This window comes from Semicossyphus pulcher, unplaced genomic scaffold (assembly GCF_022749685.1).
Source record: "Semicossyphus pulcher isolate SPU_LCO1_2020_fin unplaced genomic scaffold, fSemPul1.0.p SCAF_6, whole genome shotgun sequence".
In the NCBI taxonomy this organism is placed as follows: Eukaryota; Metazoa; Chordata; class Actinopteri; order Labriformes; family Labridae; genus Semicossyphus; species Semicossyphus pulcher.
In genome coordinates, this window is record NW_027211737.1 from 24,929,452 (window position 1) to 24,948,454 (window position 19,003).

General features: G+C 42.5%; 1 protein-coding gene across 1 annotated transcript in view; it reads left to right on the forward strand.

The window, feature by feature from the left end:
• Positions 1-13,191, forward strand: part of LOC138610152 (transmembrane protein 132C) — a 178,482-nt gene extending 165,291 nt beyond the window's left edge. Inside the window, exons 7-9 of the mRNA XM_069682860.1 lie at positions 6,092-6,365; positions 9,289-9,480; positions 11,421-13,191. Of these exons, the coding sequence (XP_069538961.1) occupies positions 6,092-6,365; positions 9,289-9,480; positions 11,421-12,587 (1,633 nt within the window). The 3' untranslated portion in view covers positions 12,588-13,191. The remainder of the gene's footprint in view (positions 1-6,091; positions 6,366-9,288; positions 9,481-11,420) is intronic.
• The last annotated feature ends 5,812 nt before the right edge of the window (positions 13,192-19,003 follow it).

Sequence of the window (19,003 nt, forward strand, 5' to 3'; positions counted from 1 at the left end):
GGTAAGACACGCACACATGCCTGGCCATCCACATGATGTAAAAGAAAAGGTGATTCATCAGACCAGGCCACCTTCATCCATTGCTCCCTCGTCCAGATCTGATCCTTGTGTGCCAATTGTAGGCGCTTTCGGCAATGGACAAGGGTCAGCATGGGGTGTGTCTTTTTGACTTGGGTCCCCATCTGGGACACTGACTTATGCAGGGGGGCATAAAGTATGGGTGTGCACACACGTCCAGATGGCATTTATTTACCATTTCTGTCTCCATTTATACAACTACTAACATTGAGGTATCACTCAGATCTTATATTTGTTTGAATCAGTTTTTAATTTAGGAATTAATTAACACTAACTTTATAAATCCTCCATTTTAAGGACTGAAATAGGAGATGTATTTGGGAATAACAGATGTAATCCCAAAGTCAGTTTAAAGAACCAACAGAAGAAGAAGTACTTCTTTAAAATGCCACAAAAGCTACTTGCCGCCCGAAAAGTTGGTTTGAACATAAGTCCCGCATCTGACAAATCATAGTTTATGATTTTGGGGTGGCACCTGGGGTGGCCAATCAGATTTCAGGGGGCCACCCCAGGCCAACTCCCCTGCACACGCCCCTGGGGTCAGCATGGGCACCCTGACCGGTTTGAGGCTACGCAGCCTCATACGAGTAGCTCTTCTGTTGGGTCGGACCACACAGGCCAGCACTTTTTCCTGCTTCCAACGCATCAACTTTGAGGACAAAATGTTCCCTTGCTGCCCAACATAGCCCACACTCTGACAGATGCCATTTTAACGAGATAATCAATGTTACTCACTTGACCTGTCAGTGGTCATAATGTAATGGCTGATCGGTGTATGGCGTCTTTATAAACATACTGTGTATGCTGATTCGGTCAATACTCCTCTAAGTGCCTTTTGTAAATTCATCGCCTGTGAATGTCAAACAACAAGTTCTGTTTACGCCAGAAACACTCAAACTATAATTCAAACGTATTTAACCAAAGCAATCAGCGGTGAGAAACTTTCAATTACTGCCATGTGAATAATTGGAAGATGTTTGCTGAAATCATTGGCAGGTGCTTTTCTCCTCTGCGTTTAATATGTAAATGAGCGCAGAGATGTAGGGAACAGGAATTTATAAAAGGAGAACAAACGTTTAAAAGGAAAAATCATGTTTGATCATTAATTCACGGATCAGAAACCTTGTTAGTCTGTGGGAATAAAGTATATCTGAGAAAGTGCGACATTTCATGCAGCGGAAAGTTCTTTTGTTTATACATGAATTGGAAGTTTGGCCTTTAATTAGCCATTGTGGACCGAGGTAACCCAGAGAGAGGGATCCATGCATTTCATTAAAATAAAGATAATAGTAACCACGAGGACTCAAATAACCCCGCTCTTGTCGGGGAATTTGATGCAGCGTTCCGCCTCTGCGTGGGAAATGACATAAAAGTCATAAGTGGGGGAGTTAGCGTTCATGAATATGCATCGGATGTGTCATGTAGGGCGCGCCAAGGCACAACTGATCTGCCGTTTTAATCAAGTGTTACGAGGATGTCTTAAGCAGTGTTAAATATGACTTAAAGCACATTTCAGAGACGTGTTAGCAGCGTTCTGCAAAGACCAAACAGCATGTGGATGAACAGAAGTCTGTAGACTGACAATGGATTTGTCTGTATCCTCATTCAGAAATTTGAGTTTTTCAGCTCTAATCTAGACCGCATGGATTAAGCTACCAAATCCGCAAACATGTCAACAAACTCCCAAGGCAGCTTTTGCACTAGTATTAGCAGCCCTCTAAACCTATTTAATATAAATGATTGGATCCTAGAAGGTCACGCTATTCTCTGAAAAAGTTGGAACATTTGAGGTTATGTCGTTTTTCTTTTCTCTTTGTGCAGCAACGGCCCAAACAATTTTCAATGGGACAAACAGGCTGCAAATTCAGAATTTACGAAACAACAATGTTACAATTACATTACGCAGACGCTTCTGTCCAAAGTGACGTACATCTGAGAGTTACTACAACACAAGCAACGATCAAGACAGGAGGGAACAAAGTCTGCAGAGGTTTGAATGTGCATACAGGAAGTAGGGAGTTGTAGTCGTCGATGCGTGATGTGAAAGCAAATGCTTTCTGCTAATGTATAAACGTGCTGCAAAAAGCCGAAACAAATATAGAAACGGCAAACGTGCTGCAAATGCACGCAAACACAGAAAGCACATGCATAAGAAAACAGCAAATCCGTCTAACAGAAGCTACAGACCTGTATTAGTAGTCCTATAAACATATTTGACATAAGTTAAAGAAGCAGTGGCGTAACATGTCAGCTCGGGGCCCCGACTGCAAGGCTAAAAGCTGCCCCATCAGTCACAATGCATCTCTGCTTTGCCTCTCCCCCGCCCCTTAAGTACAGACAATAACAGCCTCATTCTCACATAAAATTTAGTTTAAATACATTTGAAAAAATGTTATAAAGACACATCATGAATATTAGTGGCAGTTTCATATACCTGTTTCTGCGCGTTTACAACTTCAGCACCTCGGACAGTTCCTGAAAGCTCAGCGGTGCTGTCGTCAAGTTTATTTTTCCTCTTGACAAGTGAATAAAGCATGATTAATGCATAGATTAGCCATTAGTGGTTCTGTGCGCTGCTCACCAGCAGCTTGCTCAATCTCACAATATCACTATCAGATGTAACATAATGTAATGTCAGCAACGAGCAGCTTTAAAACAGCAGCACGTCCATCTGATTCCGGGCCCTCCTCTGCCGCGGGACCCTATATGCAGTTGTATTACCTGTATCAATGGTAGCTAGGCCGCTGCCTAGGTCACCTTATTCTCTTATAAAGTTAGAACATTTCAGTTTGATCTTGTATTTACCTTTTCTGTTCTTTTCTTTCTGTGCTCAACTAACTGGTGTGAAGAGAGCATGATGGAGGTGCATACTTCTTTTCACCACTGAAGATTTAGCAACATGTGAATCCAATCACAGGTGGAGGGTTACATATTAACCTGGTGAAAGCCTTATACGTGTACATGTGTTGACATGGGTTTTTAGATTCGGGAAGACCTGCTTATAGATGCCAATGTCTCTTTTCCCATTGCCAGTGAAGTACACTCCTGTCGGTCTCTTTTCTGCTGCGTCAACGTCTGATGTCAGAAACGCGCCCGAAACACGGTTAGTAAACAGTGAAGATGTTACGGTGGTTAGGTCTTTATTGTATCTATTACTCATTCAGTCTGTTTATTAAAGTCGGCGCGACAAATTTGGAATGATATTCAACGCTGCTCGGACGGAGACGGCGAAATTTGTAGCTGAGATGACAAGGAGAAGCAGAAGTTACCGGCGGAGCATAGCGTCGTGCCGTAAAGGGGGCGGAGATTAACGTGTTGAGATGGGTTTGGTATTCCCATTAATGCCGATCGGAGCCGAGGCGATACTTAACCAGGTCTACTGCAGAGTCATTTGACCCGGGTCTGAATGCTGTAACCTTTCCCATTGAGCCAAAAAGCCGGGTGTTAGCGGGTTTTTTGAATACCACTTTTTTCAAGACAGATCTGGCCAAGAGAGCAGCGTAAACACAACCGACTGTCACACACAACAACAGCGTGATCACAATATCCTATTAACGTGCGTGATCACGTTGACCACGAGAACTTTTTTGCTGTTTCATCGCCTTTAATCAAATCTGATCAAACCACGCACACGCTGCCCCGACGAGCTCTGTGTGTGAAACTTCAGTTTCATTTTGAAATGGATGTCATGTTCTGAGCATGAATATTTCATGTTACAGAGAAACACTTTGATACAAAGCTGTTAGGGGCTTTTAGGTTTAAGGTTTGAAGAGAAAGTAAAACAGTCATCTGATTTGTGTTTGGACACCAAAGTTTAGTCAAAAATTTAAAGGCTTTTATCCAAAACAAGCGTGTCCAAAACACATCTAAGGATTGAGTCGGGGATGTTGTCTCTTGGCTGGATCTTTTGCTCCTCTTGAACCTTTTTATTTATCCTCCTATATCCACAGTAGAATCATTTCTTCTGTGAATGGCTGTCATTCAGTTGCATGTGAAATCGGCCCTGCCAGAGACGGTTTTAAGCCCTTAACTCTAAATCTCTCTGTGCGCTCGGCTTTTCTCTGGAGCGTGCAGCAGCTAACATCTTTATTCCCACGGCTTCGCATGCAGTCAGATTTCTCAGGGGATTCAGACAGAAAGAGACAAGCGGAGCGGATAATCGCAAGAAAAACAGTTTAAGAGATTAATTTATTCTCCTCTCCCCTTTATCATGATCGCAACCTTTGCTGGTGTGTACGCGTGTGTGTGTGTGTGTGTGTGTGTGTGTGTGTGTGTGAGAGAGAGAGAGGGAATGTGGATGATGTCTGCAGCAGAGAGGCGGCTGTACGTCTACGCTACAGTAAGTGATTAGTAGTTTTGTTGACAAAGCACTTTTGTGTTTGCAAGTGTCCCGACTGTGCCCCAGTGTTACACTGAAGAGCTGTAACAGCATTTATTTTCCCCGATCAACTGTTCAAACATTACCCATAAAGTTGTTTGTTGAAGCAAAAATAAAAACAGTTATGGGCAAAATCAAATGATATTGCAGCTGTACTGTAGCCATTTAAAGCTCATCTGTCAGAGAAATAGCTGAGTCTCTGTTGGCTGATTTGTCGCCTAAAGTCATAAAATTAGATTTGCTGGCAACAGAGCAATCAGGGGGACTATTTAGCAAAGCAGTAAGGAGGTGTCTGCACATTCACAACCCAGACTCTGTGATCTAAAATAGTCAAGGAGAGACACCGAGAGAGAGAGATGACAGCCATACGCTAGATTGATCCTCTCTTAGTCATCTAATCAACAGCACTGCATCATTTCTGAAGCGCTGTTGGATAAACACTTTGTGTGAGTTACACTGCTGCGTGTGTGTGCGCGTGTGTGTTAATGTTTGACAGAGACCAGTTTAATTAAAACACTGCAGACAATACCACAAACTTATCAATGCAGAGAAGTTTTCTTTTCTCCTCTTTAAAGTGGAGGCTATATTTAGGACATACATTATGCATATCTGTCTCAATAGTTTGGTCACTTTTTTTATATACAATATAGAAGAAGCACATATAATTACATAATTTCACGTTACAGCTGTCATTGCTAATTTCCAACAAACACAACTTTCATTGTCGCGCAAAGCACCCAAGTTGTGTAAGCAGCAAACTTAGTTGCGCCTTCCTGGACAGCCATTGGTCTTAAATGAAGTGTGCAGACATTGTTTGCACCACTGACCTGCTATTAGAAGGACACATTTTTCAGATGGTAAGACGTGCCTACACAGGCTTCATATTGTGTGTCGCTCTACTTGTTATACACAAATGGGTTGCACGTCCTGACATTAATATACTGTTTTTCGGCATTGCGCTGCCGTCGTTTGCCGTTATCTGAGAAGATGGGCACACACATGCAGCTATTTCTGCCCAGCTTTGTTGGACTCCTGCTGCTGCCACGGACGGCCTGCTCGCACACTTTCACTTCACACATGAGCCGTGTGTGATCTGACTATAAGTTGCCAAATCTGTCTGTTGCCAAAGCTTGCCAAAATTGTTAATATTAAGGTGGAAGCCCCCGCATTGGCTGGAGATATCTCATTGGACTCGAAGGATGATTAAATAGAAACTTTGTCCAAGGCTCTAGACAGAATGTGTGTGTGTATATATATGTGTGTGTGTATCTTTCTGTTTTCTGTTCTGTTTTTTTTTCAGCCTTTTATATTATTAATTTAAATCTTTATTTTCAATCATATGTTCACTTTTGATGTCATTAGTATTCCTAATTGTTGTACCCATGTGTCATATGGGGAGGGAGGGGGGAGTTTAAGAATAGAGGGGCAAAAAAAACGTATGATTTTCCGTGATATTAAATTTAACCTCCAGTTTTGAAAGTAAAACATTTGATCAAAAAAAAAGAATCCGCCAAATCTGCCATTTGAATAGTAATGCACCAGAGATTAGACTAGACTGCCATACCAGCAGCACGGCAACAAAAAGCTTCAAGTTGCCCTCAGTTTGAGAGTGTTTTTTTTATTTTACATTGGCAGGTCCACACGGGACAGCGAGGACGAGGATGATGAAGACAGGCGAGGACGAAGCTGCACTCTGCAGTACCAGCATGCCATGGTCCGGGTCCTGACCCATTTTGTGGCTGAGTCAGCCGATCCTCGCGGCCAGACCAGCTTCATGCTGGGCTCTGATTGGCAGGTGGACATCACCGAGCTGGTGTGGGACTTCCTGAAGGTAGAGGACCCGCAGACAGCACAGCTGCTGGACCGGAAGATACTGGTGGGACTCGACATGGGGATGACCACGATACAGGTAGGACAGGTGTTAGCTTTAAAATCATATTTGCATATATTTAGTATATAGTATATTATATCTTAGTATACTATATGTATATATTCATATTACACTATACATACTGTACCGTACAACACCATATTAGATCTGTCTTTACCGCTTTACTATACATTATTATATTATTATTATAAATATATTAATATTATTGATACCACATACAATATATTATATTATACTATTAAACTATATTATTAATTTTACTTTTATATACAATTTTTCTATTCAATTAATATTTCATATCATACTACATTATATTTATTTGCATACTGTAATATACCATACTGTATTTATGGCCACTTTTATAGTGCACCTTGTATTGTATCTTATACCTCATATTTCATACCATACTGTATTATGTCATACTGCTAAAATGTCACTTTAACTTGTCACTTACTCCTCCCCGCTGAGGATCAATACAGGATTATCTTATCTTATCTTCAAAGGATAAATGATTGTATGTAAAACTTTAAGAAATATCACTCTACTGTTGATGTCACAGCTTCAGGTTTTTATTGCTACAGTCGCATGTCAAAGTGTCCTTCGGCAAGACACTGAACCCCAAATTGCTCCTGAAGGCAGAGCCAACGGTGTGTGAGTGTCTATAATCCTGATTGGAGATTGACACTTAGGCCTCTGCCATCAGTGTGTGAATGTAAGTGTGTAAGGGTGAAAGTGACATGTAGTGTAAAAGTGCTTTCAGTGGTCGGAAGACTAGAAAAGCGCTATATAGTAAATACAGTCCTTTTTTTTAAATTCTACTTTTTGTAGCTCTGCAACAAAATCACTAAAATTAAGTTTATGGGTGTTACATGAAGAGTCAGCCGTCAGTCAGCCATCAGTCAGGTAGGTTGTAAACAAACCCTCAGGCTAACCAACATTAGTTGGAAGAGAAAATAAAGGCAAACCTTAACTGCAAATGCAAACATAATTTAGAACCAACCAACCACTTTCATCGACCATTAGATCTTTGTTGTTGTAATGTGGCCTAATTCCCTAAACTGAGCAATTACTTTGGCGAGTTAAATACTATAATAATCGATAAAAATGATGCCCAGAACTACAAATATAATACCAAAGTTGTATTCTCTAGCTCAACAGTGGTTACTAAACAGGCAGACAACCTTTGTCCCATGCTAGTAGCATTATTTATGATGCTTGTGTTTATGATATGTTAAGGTGCTGAGGAGCGGTGGGTATTTTTAGGTTCCACTTGTAATACATCCCAAATTACAACCATATTTCCCATGACTGCTGTTATATCCTGTCTCCTTGTTCTTCTCCTTATCAATGCTGAGTGAACAGCCAGAGGAGGGTCTGCTCTTGATAACAGTAAATATGCATTCAATCATTCGACCACCTGCCGCTGTGAGGATCTCTTAAAGCTGCAGTCACATTTGTGCTGGAAGATCAGTGCCTGCTTCCAAGTCATTATACCGATTTCTCCCCGAATCTGAGGACAAACAATGTAACATGCAGCACGGAGGACGCTGAAGGCTGCCAGTGGTCTTGGCAAAGGGCTGTTTTGGTAATTACAGAATATAATGATGGGATTATTCTAATGACTAAAAGCTAATATGGTAATCACCAAATTGAGGACAGTTGAATTATTTGAATTTAATATAAAAACTGCTTTTAGACTCTACTCATGACCACTTCTCTGTGGTGCTTTGACATGATAATATTCCAGAGATAATACCAGATGCTACTGTCACTGCTGCAGTTTCACTGGAGGCTCCTTTGGTCGAGTGCAGACAGGTGCTTACTGGTGTGTCACAGCCTCTTCTGCAGGCTCTCTGCAGACAGTGCGTCCTCCCCCTCGGCCCTTTGGTTTGTCAGACTCTTCAGGCTAACTGGATGAATATCAGCCTCCTAATGACATCTGTGTGAGTGGGATCTGCTCCCACTGGCGTCAAGGTCTCATCTGCCTGTGTGTGTGTGTGTGTGTGCGGACGTGTCTTCACCTTTGCAAAACATCCACGCACTAACAAAGCAAGCACCAACTGGAAAACACGCCGAGAGCGACGGTCTGACAGCTGTGACTACTCATGCCACAAGTGATGCAGACTGATTCATGAGGAGACGTTGAATAAAGATATGCATGCAGAGAGAGTCACACAGACTACTCATGGCATTCGTCATAAATAAAATCAGACTTCCTGCTTCTGTTTTGGGGTTAAAGTGTGCGTTTTCTCTGGATTAATCAAAAGGAATGGATTCTTACCTGCAGGAGTTATGGGGGCTGGATGGCAGCCAAGTTGAAGCTGTTGTTTGATCTACACAGCCTGAGAAAAGAGATAAAATAAAAAGTAGGCTCTGTGTATCGTTTTGCATATTGCGCAGGGCCTTGTGAGCCTTTTATGTTAGATGAAACACTTGGAATAGACATTTTCTTATATCACCTAAAACTCACGCTAATCCGCTTTTTTCATGTCGGTGACATCTCACTTCTAAGTGCTCACTGATGTGATGTTTCTAAACTCCACTTGCCAGAAATCACCCGTCAATCACGTTGCGTGTCCAGTGGAGAATTATTTCTGCTCGGATTTCCTGTGGATGAAGTTCCTGTGGACTGTTGTGTTTTTGCTCAGCTGTGGGTTCTGTCGCTGCTGATTTCTCCTGGGAAAGACCTCCCCGACCCGGGGTGTTTAGAGCAGGAAATGAAAAAGCTTTCATGAACAGGCTACACAATAGGTTGAGTCACTATTGTAGAGCAGCACTGCTGTAATTGATCGCACCAGAATGTCACAGGTTATTGCTTGACGACCACATATTAGACGGTGTGTTCTTTAAGAAAACGTCTTCTTCACTTAAAATTCCTTAAATGTTGTAATTTCTTATTCCTTCTCCATTTTCTTCCCTGTCTCGCTTTCCCTCCTCCTAGGTGTTGTCTCCTTTGTCAGACTCGATCCTGGCAGAGAAGACGATCACAGTGGTGGATGACAAAGTGACCATCACAGAGTTGGGGGTCCAGCTGGTGACGGGGCTCTCCATGAGCCTGCAGCTCAGTCAGGGAAGCAACAGAGCAATCCTGGCTACCACCACCACCCAGGAGGTCCTGCAGAGCCTCAAACAGGTCAGGAAACTACAATGTCTATGAGCAGAAATAAAAGACTAGATAGTTAATCAATTAAGGGACAGATATCAGGCGTATCTGTTTTTAGTTTTTTATAGGATGTTGGCTGAATAAAACACCGTCAAATCACATTAAGAAGCCAATTTTATAGTCAGCATTTTTCTCTATTTCTGGACTTTTATGGATGAAAGATTCATCGCTCTATTGAGAAGATAATCAGCAGGTTAGTCGATAATGATGATAATCCTGAATTGTAGCCCGAAGGATAAAAGGGAAATAAAAATCAAGCATTTATCGAGCTGTGCTTTGCAGCTCTGTCTCTCCTACCTTGCATGGATGAGTGAAAAGCATCCATTACAGAAATGATGGTGATTCCAATCAAATGTATTTAAAAAAATTATTTGTTAGCCCAGTTTGATAAAGAGAGATAATGAAATTAAAGTAATAATCTCAAAGGTTTTCATGTAAATAAATGTCTCTATTTATTGCTGAATGAGGTAACACAATGGTGATTAAGCCTATGGCAGTATATAGTATTATTATGGACTGGCTGTCTGTGGCGACTTTCGCAGAAAAAATCACAAGCGGTGCCCAGTTAGTGACGTGTTTTCCATCACCCAGCAGTGGTTGGTCTGCCAGAGAGGGTAGGCGGAGCTAAGCGGCTGCTTTTCCGGTCTCTGTAAGTGTTGCGAGTAAACAGTAATCTACTATGGCTGAACAAACAAAGAAAAGATGGATGACTACAGATACAACTTCAACAATAAGTGAAAATCCAAAGAAAAAGAAACAAACTTGACGCTCAGATGAAGGCAAACAGTCTAAAAAGGAAAGCGACCGTCAACAAGGAAAATCAAGAGTTACAACCCCAAGAGAACGAAACTGAAATCTTCGATATTGTCAGTTTAAATTCTTTTACAACAGTAATTATTATCTCCTTGTTTATTAAACTATTCTTCAATGGTTTGATGAAAGACATGATTTTGTGGATGATCTCCTACAGCCATAACTGTGCTTTCTGCAGCCGTGATGACTGAGCTTCCCAAAACAAAGCGCTTCCTTCCAGACTCCATTTCACACTATCGGGTCCTCGAATGAGCAATTTTACAATCAAAGAAAAGTCATGCGTGCGCGTGTGCTCATGTACACGTGTCTATTTGTTTGTTCCACACCATCCCTAACCCTCTTAACGCCGAGGCATGAAAGCCAGAGTGTGACAGAATGTGTTTCCTTGGGCGACTAATAGAAACTGGAGCACAATCTCAGAACATGCAACAGCAACAGCATCTGCACCAAAATATGGCTCACAGCCCGAACCAGCATATTTCACCCCGGCTACTCTCATTGTGACCTCTTTGATCTGTCCGTCAAGACCTCTCACAACTTCTCAGAACTGCTCGTTTACATTCCTCTTCACCCTCTTCCTCCGAGCGAGGAAGGATGGCCATTTATCTGCCCGATCTCCCCACACAAAGTGTGAAGATAAGCATGCAGTACTGCACTCTGAGTCCCCTGGTGCCAGTAATTAGGGAGCATTGACAGACCACTGTGGGATCTACTTGTTCGCCTTCGGGGATTTGTCCTCCGTGACATTTAAAGGAAAATTGTGAAATAGCAGTAGGAGGAGGCTTAAAGAGGCCTATGTATGGCAAATCCTCATTCACATGAACAACGTTTAATGTTACTGTTTGATCTTTCCCGCCTATCTTTTAATCTGCATACCCCACAGCTCAGCGAGTAGCCGCTGAGTAAGCAGAAGTATGCAGCTGTATTCCACTTACGTCTTCCACATTTAGAAAGCTCCATATATACTGTTGACTATGTGGTTTATTGACAAAAAGGACATTAAGAGATTTGAAGCCGTATTTCTGCACTATAATTTCCACTGACTATTTATATTCTCTCTGCCTCTCTGTCTGCATGTTGTGTGTGTGTTTCCACAGGAGGCCTTGATCAGCGCCTGGCTGCAGTTCAGCGACGGCTCAGTGGCTCCTCTCGACCTGTACAATCCTGACTTCTTCATCCTGACAGCCACCTCCCTTGATGAGGAAGTAGTGACAGTGCAGCAGAACCCCTCTTGGAAATGGCCTGTCATTGTGACCGAGGCAGAGGGCCAAGGCCTGCTGGTCAGGGTGGAAATGACCGTGTGCGAGGTCTGCCAGAAGTTTAAACGCCGCAGTATCCTGGCAGCGGGGAACTGTAACGTCAGGGTTAAGTTTGGTCACAGTGACAGCTCGAGGGGAGGGAGCAGCGACTACGGCCCTGATGGAGATGAAATGGAGAACAGAGGCAGGCTCTCCCCCTCCCAGGACAGGACCGGCCTTGACACCCACTACTACGGCAGCTCCATCTCTGACATGGAGGATGGGGTTTTGCGGAAAGCCACCACCACTAGAAGCGCGATAATGCGCCGACCCAACGGAGACAAACTGTCAGATGGTAGTCAGAACATGCCAATCGATTTCGCTGACTTCCCTGCGCAAGTGGACCTGCCCCGTGGTCGCAATATGGACGACGACCTCATTCAGACCACCCGTGGGCTCACAGACCTGGAGATCGGCATGTACGCCCTCCTGGGGGTCTTCTGCCTCGCCATCCTGGTCTTTCTCATAAACTGCATCTCTTACACCCTGAAATACCGCCACAAGGAGCTCTCGATCGAGGGCCAGGAGAACATGAACCATGCCCACGACTGGGTGTGGCTAGGAAACGAGGCGGAGCTGCTGGAGAGCCAGATCAGCCTGTCGCCCCAGCAGGAGGAGCAGACGTCCATGATGGACTCCAGCAGCGGGCTCGAGGAAGGAAGCCACTTGCTGAACGGAGGCTCGGCACAGAAGAACGTGCAGGGCCAAGTGCACCGGGCGGCAGACACAGCATGCATAACCAAGGACAGCAAAGGAGACTCACCCACCACCAAGAGGAAGCGAGTCAAGTTCACCACATTCACCACCATCCCCTCGGACTGTAGCTACCCCACTGTGAACACACTGACTGGAAGCTGCAGCCAGGACATTAAGTGGGTGTGCCAAGACGTGGAGCTGGGAGACTCCAAGGAGTTGCGCAATTACATGGAAAGGTTAAATGACAGTGCTTTGAAAGAGGTGGCATAATGAACTGCGTGCACTTGGAACAAACTCACCTTTATGCCTTTCAGAAGAAAGTGGGTCTGGAAAGAACCGGGCCTTTAATCGTTGAAAGAGGACACATTTACTTCAGAATCACCCCAAACTGCCAAAGGGTCATTAAATTACACCGGGTTGTCATTTATCCACAAGTGACTGATGATGAATCACAAAAAATATCAATGAACGACGACTCCAGGTGGTTCTTCTTTGATTTGTTTATCAGATGACACCTTTTTGTCCTCATTTTATTACTACAGGGTTTGGATAGAATCAAGTAGTGGACTGATCCTCAGCAGCTATGGACTGTGACATTCAGACGACATGTACATTTTAAAAACAGTAACATGACTAGATAGATGTTCCGAATGCGTGTGCACATTAAATGGTTTTGGAAGTTTTGTAACACTTTGGATATTAATTTCCTACGCCGGGTCCTCGCTCTGCAGAAGAGTTCCGGAAAAGGCCAAATCAAGCCGAGAGAAAACTCCTGCATGTTGTTGGAAAAAAAAAAAAAACAAGGCACAACTTTCTGGTTCATTCTCATCCTCCTTAACACGGCAGAAGACCTGTTATGTATATACTGAACAGTCTCCAAAGCATTGTATTGTTGCTCTGTATATTGTATTTTCATAACATTTAAGAAATACACTACAATGTCAAGAACGTGTGTTAGCTTTTATTGACCACAGCATCATAAGGCCATTCATTGCTAAAGTCCTCAAGTCAAGAGTGTTGTATGAAATGCAAGTTGGTGGAGGGAGGGAGTGGCAGGTAATAGTAGAGACTGTATAATGAAGGAGGTAGCCTCTGTGGAGGAGTCACCCTCTGGTTTGTCGACTGACTTTTTGAAGTCCTGAGGTCGGTATGTTGGCAGACGTATTTTCCATATTTGGATGAGGTGGCGCTTGAGAGGACCAGGGGGTTGGCAAATGCTAACTTATCAAAGCAGTCAGTGTCCCCGGCTAATTCATTAGCTGGCCAATGAGGTAGATAACCGTTGTATTACAATGAGATTCATTTAATGGGGACAGGAGTTGTATCTTTATTACACTGAAGGAGATAAGAGAGCCTGTGGAAAGTAGCAAACTCGCCACTCGCTTGCCCGAATCTCTGCAGGGAGAGGGAGAAGCAGGTGAACGTCAAAGTACCAGGTAATTAAAACAACTAGTCTTTACATCACTACCGCCTGCTGTCTTATCTGTGGGGAAAAGACAGAATTAGGCTTATTGGCCAGGTATGTACACATACAAGGAATTTGACTCCGGTTTAACTTTGCTCTCAATGTACACTTTAACACTAAATATTAAAAATTAAACATTAGATTACAGATACATTTGTTAAAATGGGGAGTACTAGCAGGAATACAATTTTAAAATGAAGAAGATATAATACCAATGGTGCTCTATAACATCTGGCGTCTCAATCCTAAACCGTCAATTCTGACCGTCTCTGATAATATCTTGCACCTGCACGCACACGTTACGACACTTAAAAGGCACCCAAGGCATAAAAAATATAATAAAAATATTTACAAAAATGTGGAAAATGTAAAAATAAAACAGGAAAACAACTTTTATTTACTAGAAAAATACCAAAAAAGAGGAGTTCCACATTAACTCACTTGACTCTCAAAAAAACACACAAAAATGAGCAGGAATGCAATAATAGGGTTTCCAGCAGTTACCTGCACTGTAACCAACTCCACAATGACTTCTAAGGCCCAAGGCAGCACCTTTTAAAACATGTAGCCCCTCCCACTGGGCACCTCTAATTACAAAATATTTTACAATAAATATAAATCTTTATCATTTAAAGAATCAGGAGCTTTTAAACACATTTTACATTACATTACAAAACAACCTATTTAGAGTATATATTGATGAAACAAACAAAAAGATGATATTATGTCCTCACATGATCATGAATGCGCAACACATGTTTAACATCCAGAATTGAAACCTCACAGTAAGCGGACATAAAGCTGTGTAAATGTGTGCTTAGGTTAAAAGTAGATCTTCCAAGTGTGCACCCTTGGTCGCGCTACGGAAAGGGAGAGGGATAGAAGGATAATGAAGCAGTGTACTGGCAGATTAGAGACGCTGGCGGAGAGGAAAAAAGTTTGGTATTTTTATGTGTGTGTGTCGGTGTGTGTGCACTGCCCGCAGTCAATGATGGGAGCCGCTTCGTCACAGCTAAATTTAAAAAACTGGAGATTAAAAAAGGGAGTGCAGTCTGTTTTGGAGGGCGTTAGTAAATTACACTACACCGCATATTATGCGACCGGTGTGTGGATGAAAATATCCCTAAAGGGCACCAAAAACAGAAATACAGCCAGGAAGTTAAGGTCAGTGGCTAAATTAGATTAGCTGACAGCTACAGTTACCCACCCGTCACTCAGCACGCTCTAATTATGCATGACTTACAGCCTTACTATAGTTGAAACAGGTGAGTTATATAAGAATTCAACCCCTGAACAGGAGTTATAAATATAGAGAGCAACACAGTATTTGAACCAGGCTGTAAACATGTTTAATTCTCCTGTAAAGTTTGGTATTTTAAAATGGGGCCTAATAGGGATTGACTCACTTAAGGAGCCAGCCTCAAGTGGCCACACGAGGAACTGCAGGTTTTGGGCTTCTCCTCATTGGCTTCAGTCCTCAGCCCGGGAGCCTGCTGCTTAGTTAATAGTCTCATCTCCTCTATTAGAGCACTGTACCGAACATGACAGCCAGAGTATGTAAGGGCTTTTAACCTGGACAGCATGGTAATGTGACATTTCCTCCTGCCACCCCCCAGTTTAAAGATTTGTGAGCTTTGAAGAAAATGCCAATTAAGGTCTCATTAACCTCTGTCCCACAGCCTGCAGGAGAAAAAGCATGCTGATGGACTAACTGGGATGAAATGTGCTCTCTCTCTCTGTCTCTCGGGGGAAGCGTGCGTGTGTGTACAAAGAGAGATAATTACTGGCAAGGTGGGAAATGTTTTCTTTTTGGAAATGGATATTTTATTATTCAGATAATTGCACAAACAATAATCATCTCTAAAAACTTCCCAAACAAAAGCAGTCGGCTGAAAAATTGCATTTTGCTCAGTGAACGTTATTATGATCAGTCGTGTTGGCTGATTGCGTTTTTTTTTTTGTCTTATTATTTTCCGCCAAGCGGAGAAATGTTCACATTATGTTAAATGTTGCTGCAGTGTGGATCGGATTGTTAATCAGCTAAGCTCACAATATTAGCCTAGAAGAGGGAGGTGAGATACTTAAGGAAACTGTAGCAATACCCCGAGTGTAATTAGGGATGCCATTTAGATTAGCTCAGTTCTGTCAACAGTCAGCACTGAATGGAGCCTCTCCAGACGCCCGCGTGAGAGTTCATTGGCTTTTCTACTTTTATTTAATTAGTTCAAGCAGCTTGTTGAATGATTCTTTTTTTCTACATCTGTGGTGCTGCTATTGATCACCTGCACGCTGAGCCAGGACACTGAATTACCACCACAAAAAATCAACAAATGGAGGTCAAATTGAGAGATAAGAAGTCACTATACGTTTTAAGTAAGTAGAGACGTAGTACCATTTTGGGGAATGCTCTGATTTGCATTCTCGTTAATTATTACAAGACTGAAACACATCTCATATCTGTATGGTAAATATGAAGCTGCAACAAGCAGATTGTTAGCTTAGATTAGCCTGGAAAAAAGGTGGAAACAGCTAGGCTAGCTCTGTCTAAAGGTAACAGTATCCACCTGCTAGCACCTTAAATGCATTATTAACATATTTTATTTCTCAGTTTGAAAATGACAGTTTTTTTTGTTGCCACAGTAACTTTATTGAGTCTCAAGATGTGGCATGTTAATTGGGGAGCTTGAGAGGTACTCAAGGTTGGCGTGTTTAGTGACATTCAGACAGAGCTAAGCTAGCTGTTCTTCCCTGTCTGCCTTCTCAGTTCTGTCAACAGTCAGCAGTGAATGGAGCCTCCCCAGACGCCCGTGTGAGAGTTCACTGGCTTTTCTTCTTTTATTTAATTAGTTCAAGCAGCTTGTTGAATGATTCTTTTTTTCTACATCTGTGGTGCTGCTATTGATCCCCTGCATGCTGAGCTGGGACACTGAATTACCATCCCATAAAAATCAACAAATGAAGGTCAAATTGAGAGATAAGAACCATGCTATGATTTACAGTAATTAAAGATGTAGTAGCATTTTGGGAAATGCTCTGGTTTGCATTCTTGTTGAGGATTTGTACTAAACTGAAACACATCTCTAGCTCTGTCTGAAGGTAATAATATCCACTTGCCAGAACCTCTAAAGCGCATTATTAACATATTTTATCTATCAGTTTAAGAATGACACTTTTTTTTTTGTCGCCAGCGTAACTTTCTTGTGTCTCAAGATATGACATGTTAATTAGGGCGCATGAGAAGTACTTAAGGTAGCCGTTTTTTGTTAGATTCAGATCATGTTTACACGTAAATGGGTATTTTTCAAATTGTAGCTTTTTCTCTGCATTTTCGTCCACAAACACAAACAGCCTTTTAGGTCACTGAAAACAGATCTTTTGTAAATCTCCGGCCAGGGTGAAGACATTTAGAAACTCAATTTCCACGGAGACGTGTAGACGGGGTAAACAGAGTTTTTGGCTCGGGCCATCAGGCTGTTATCTCCTTTGTGAGGCGTCACAAATAAGATGGCACTCCTTGCAAAATGACAGACGTGACAAAAACAGTGATGCCTCTAACAGGACTTTCTATATGTTTACACATATATGTACAGTTACTCGTCCACTATATTTATATATCACCCCCCTTCCCCGATGCGCCATTGCAGCCCGCCAGGTAGTCTTTCAGTAAGAGATTTTTTCAGACTTTTGATTGGCTGCGATTTTTCTTCTTCTTCTTTGCATGACCGGGTTATATCACCGCCTGTTGGTGTGGCAGTCTCATGACAGCGTTTCTGATGTGTTTTTTGCGTTTTCATTTGGACGTTGACTTTTGTATAACCATGCTTGCGTGGACGGGGTTTTTAAATGAAGGAGGGAAAAACTTGTGAATGTGTAGACATGGCCTCAGACAGAGCTAAGTTAGCTTAGCTTAGCATAAAGACTGGAAAAAGGATGAAACAGCTAGGCTGGCTCTGTCTAAAGGTATCAATATCCACCTGTTAGCACCTCTTAAAGGGATAGTTCGTTTTTTTTAAGTGGGGTTGAGTGAGGTACTTATCATTACTAAGTGTTCTATGTACAGTAGATAACGTTCAGCACAGCCCCTGTTAGGAGACTGATCTGATACCATGCGCTGCTTGCGTAGGTATACAGGGCTGATGTGCAGAGTGAGACATAGCGCAGAGAGAAAGCGCTGTCTGAAGTCAGTGTGAAGTGACGAGTTAAAACGGACTCTTTTAAGTACGGGCACTCATGGCCCCGTCTGCAGCGGTGCTGATAGAATAGAATAGAATAGAATAGAATAGAATAGAATAACTTTGTTGTCATTGTACATGTACAATGAAATTGAGTGCAATCCTTATTAGTGCAGATAAGAACACATAAAACAGTAAAATCCAAAGTGTAAAAACAGTATATAAAAATATATATATATCACATAAAACACACACACACACACACACACAGGGCATATCCAATTCTAATTCCATGTAGGAACTACGGACAGCTTCTCCTAACACGGCTGTACTGACTGTTATCTACTGTACGTAATACACTTATAAGTACCACATACACCCCCACTTAAAACAAAAACTATCCCTTTAAATGCAGTATTAACATATTTTATCTCTGTTTGAAAATGACACTTTTTGTCGCCACTTTCTTGAGCCTCAAGATATGATGTTAATTAGCTCGAGAGGTACTCCAGGTAGGCATATTTAGTTTCATTCAGACAGAGCTTAGCTAGCTGTTTCCCTGTCTGCCTTCTGTCTCTGTGCTAATCAATGCCAACCAGCTGTTATATCACAGTGGTGCCAATCTTTCATACTGTTTGGTGTTACAGTATTGAGCAATGATTTAATTTTAAAACTTTTCAATGACTAAATCCAGAGCACAGAGGTTTCATAGTTAGGTAGCTGTTGACAATATAGGTACATGCACGCACACATATCCACACACACAGAAAACTCCTCCTCCTCCCTCTGCTTTCGCTGTACCCTCTGTGTCTTGATTGCCACCCCCCCCCCCGTCTCCTGTGTGGTTTTTCCTGCTACTGTGGCTCTATCAGTGGCTGCAGGGGATTGCTGCGGCGTCCGTGTGCAGCGTGCTCTGTGTGCTGGGACCACGGCTGCCGTGCTCAGCCTGTGGACTGTGAAGGGCGAGGAGAACCCCTGTAGGTCTGGGAGGGATTTAACTGTCAGCCACAAGGGGCATGATTGATGGAGGGCCCCGTGTAATTAAAACA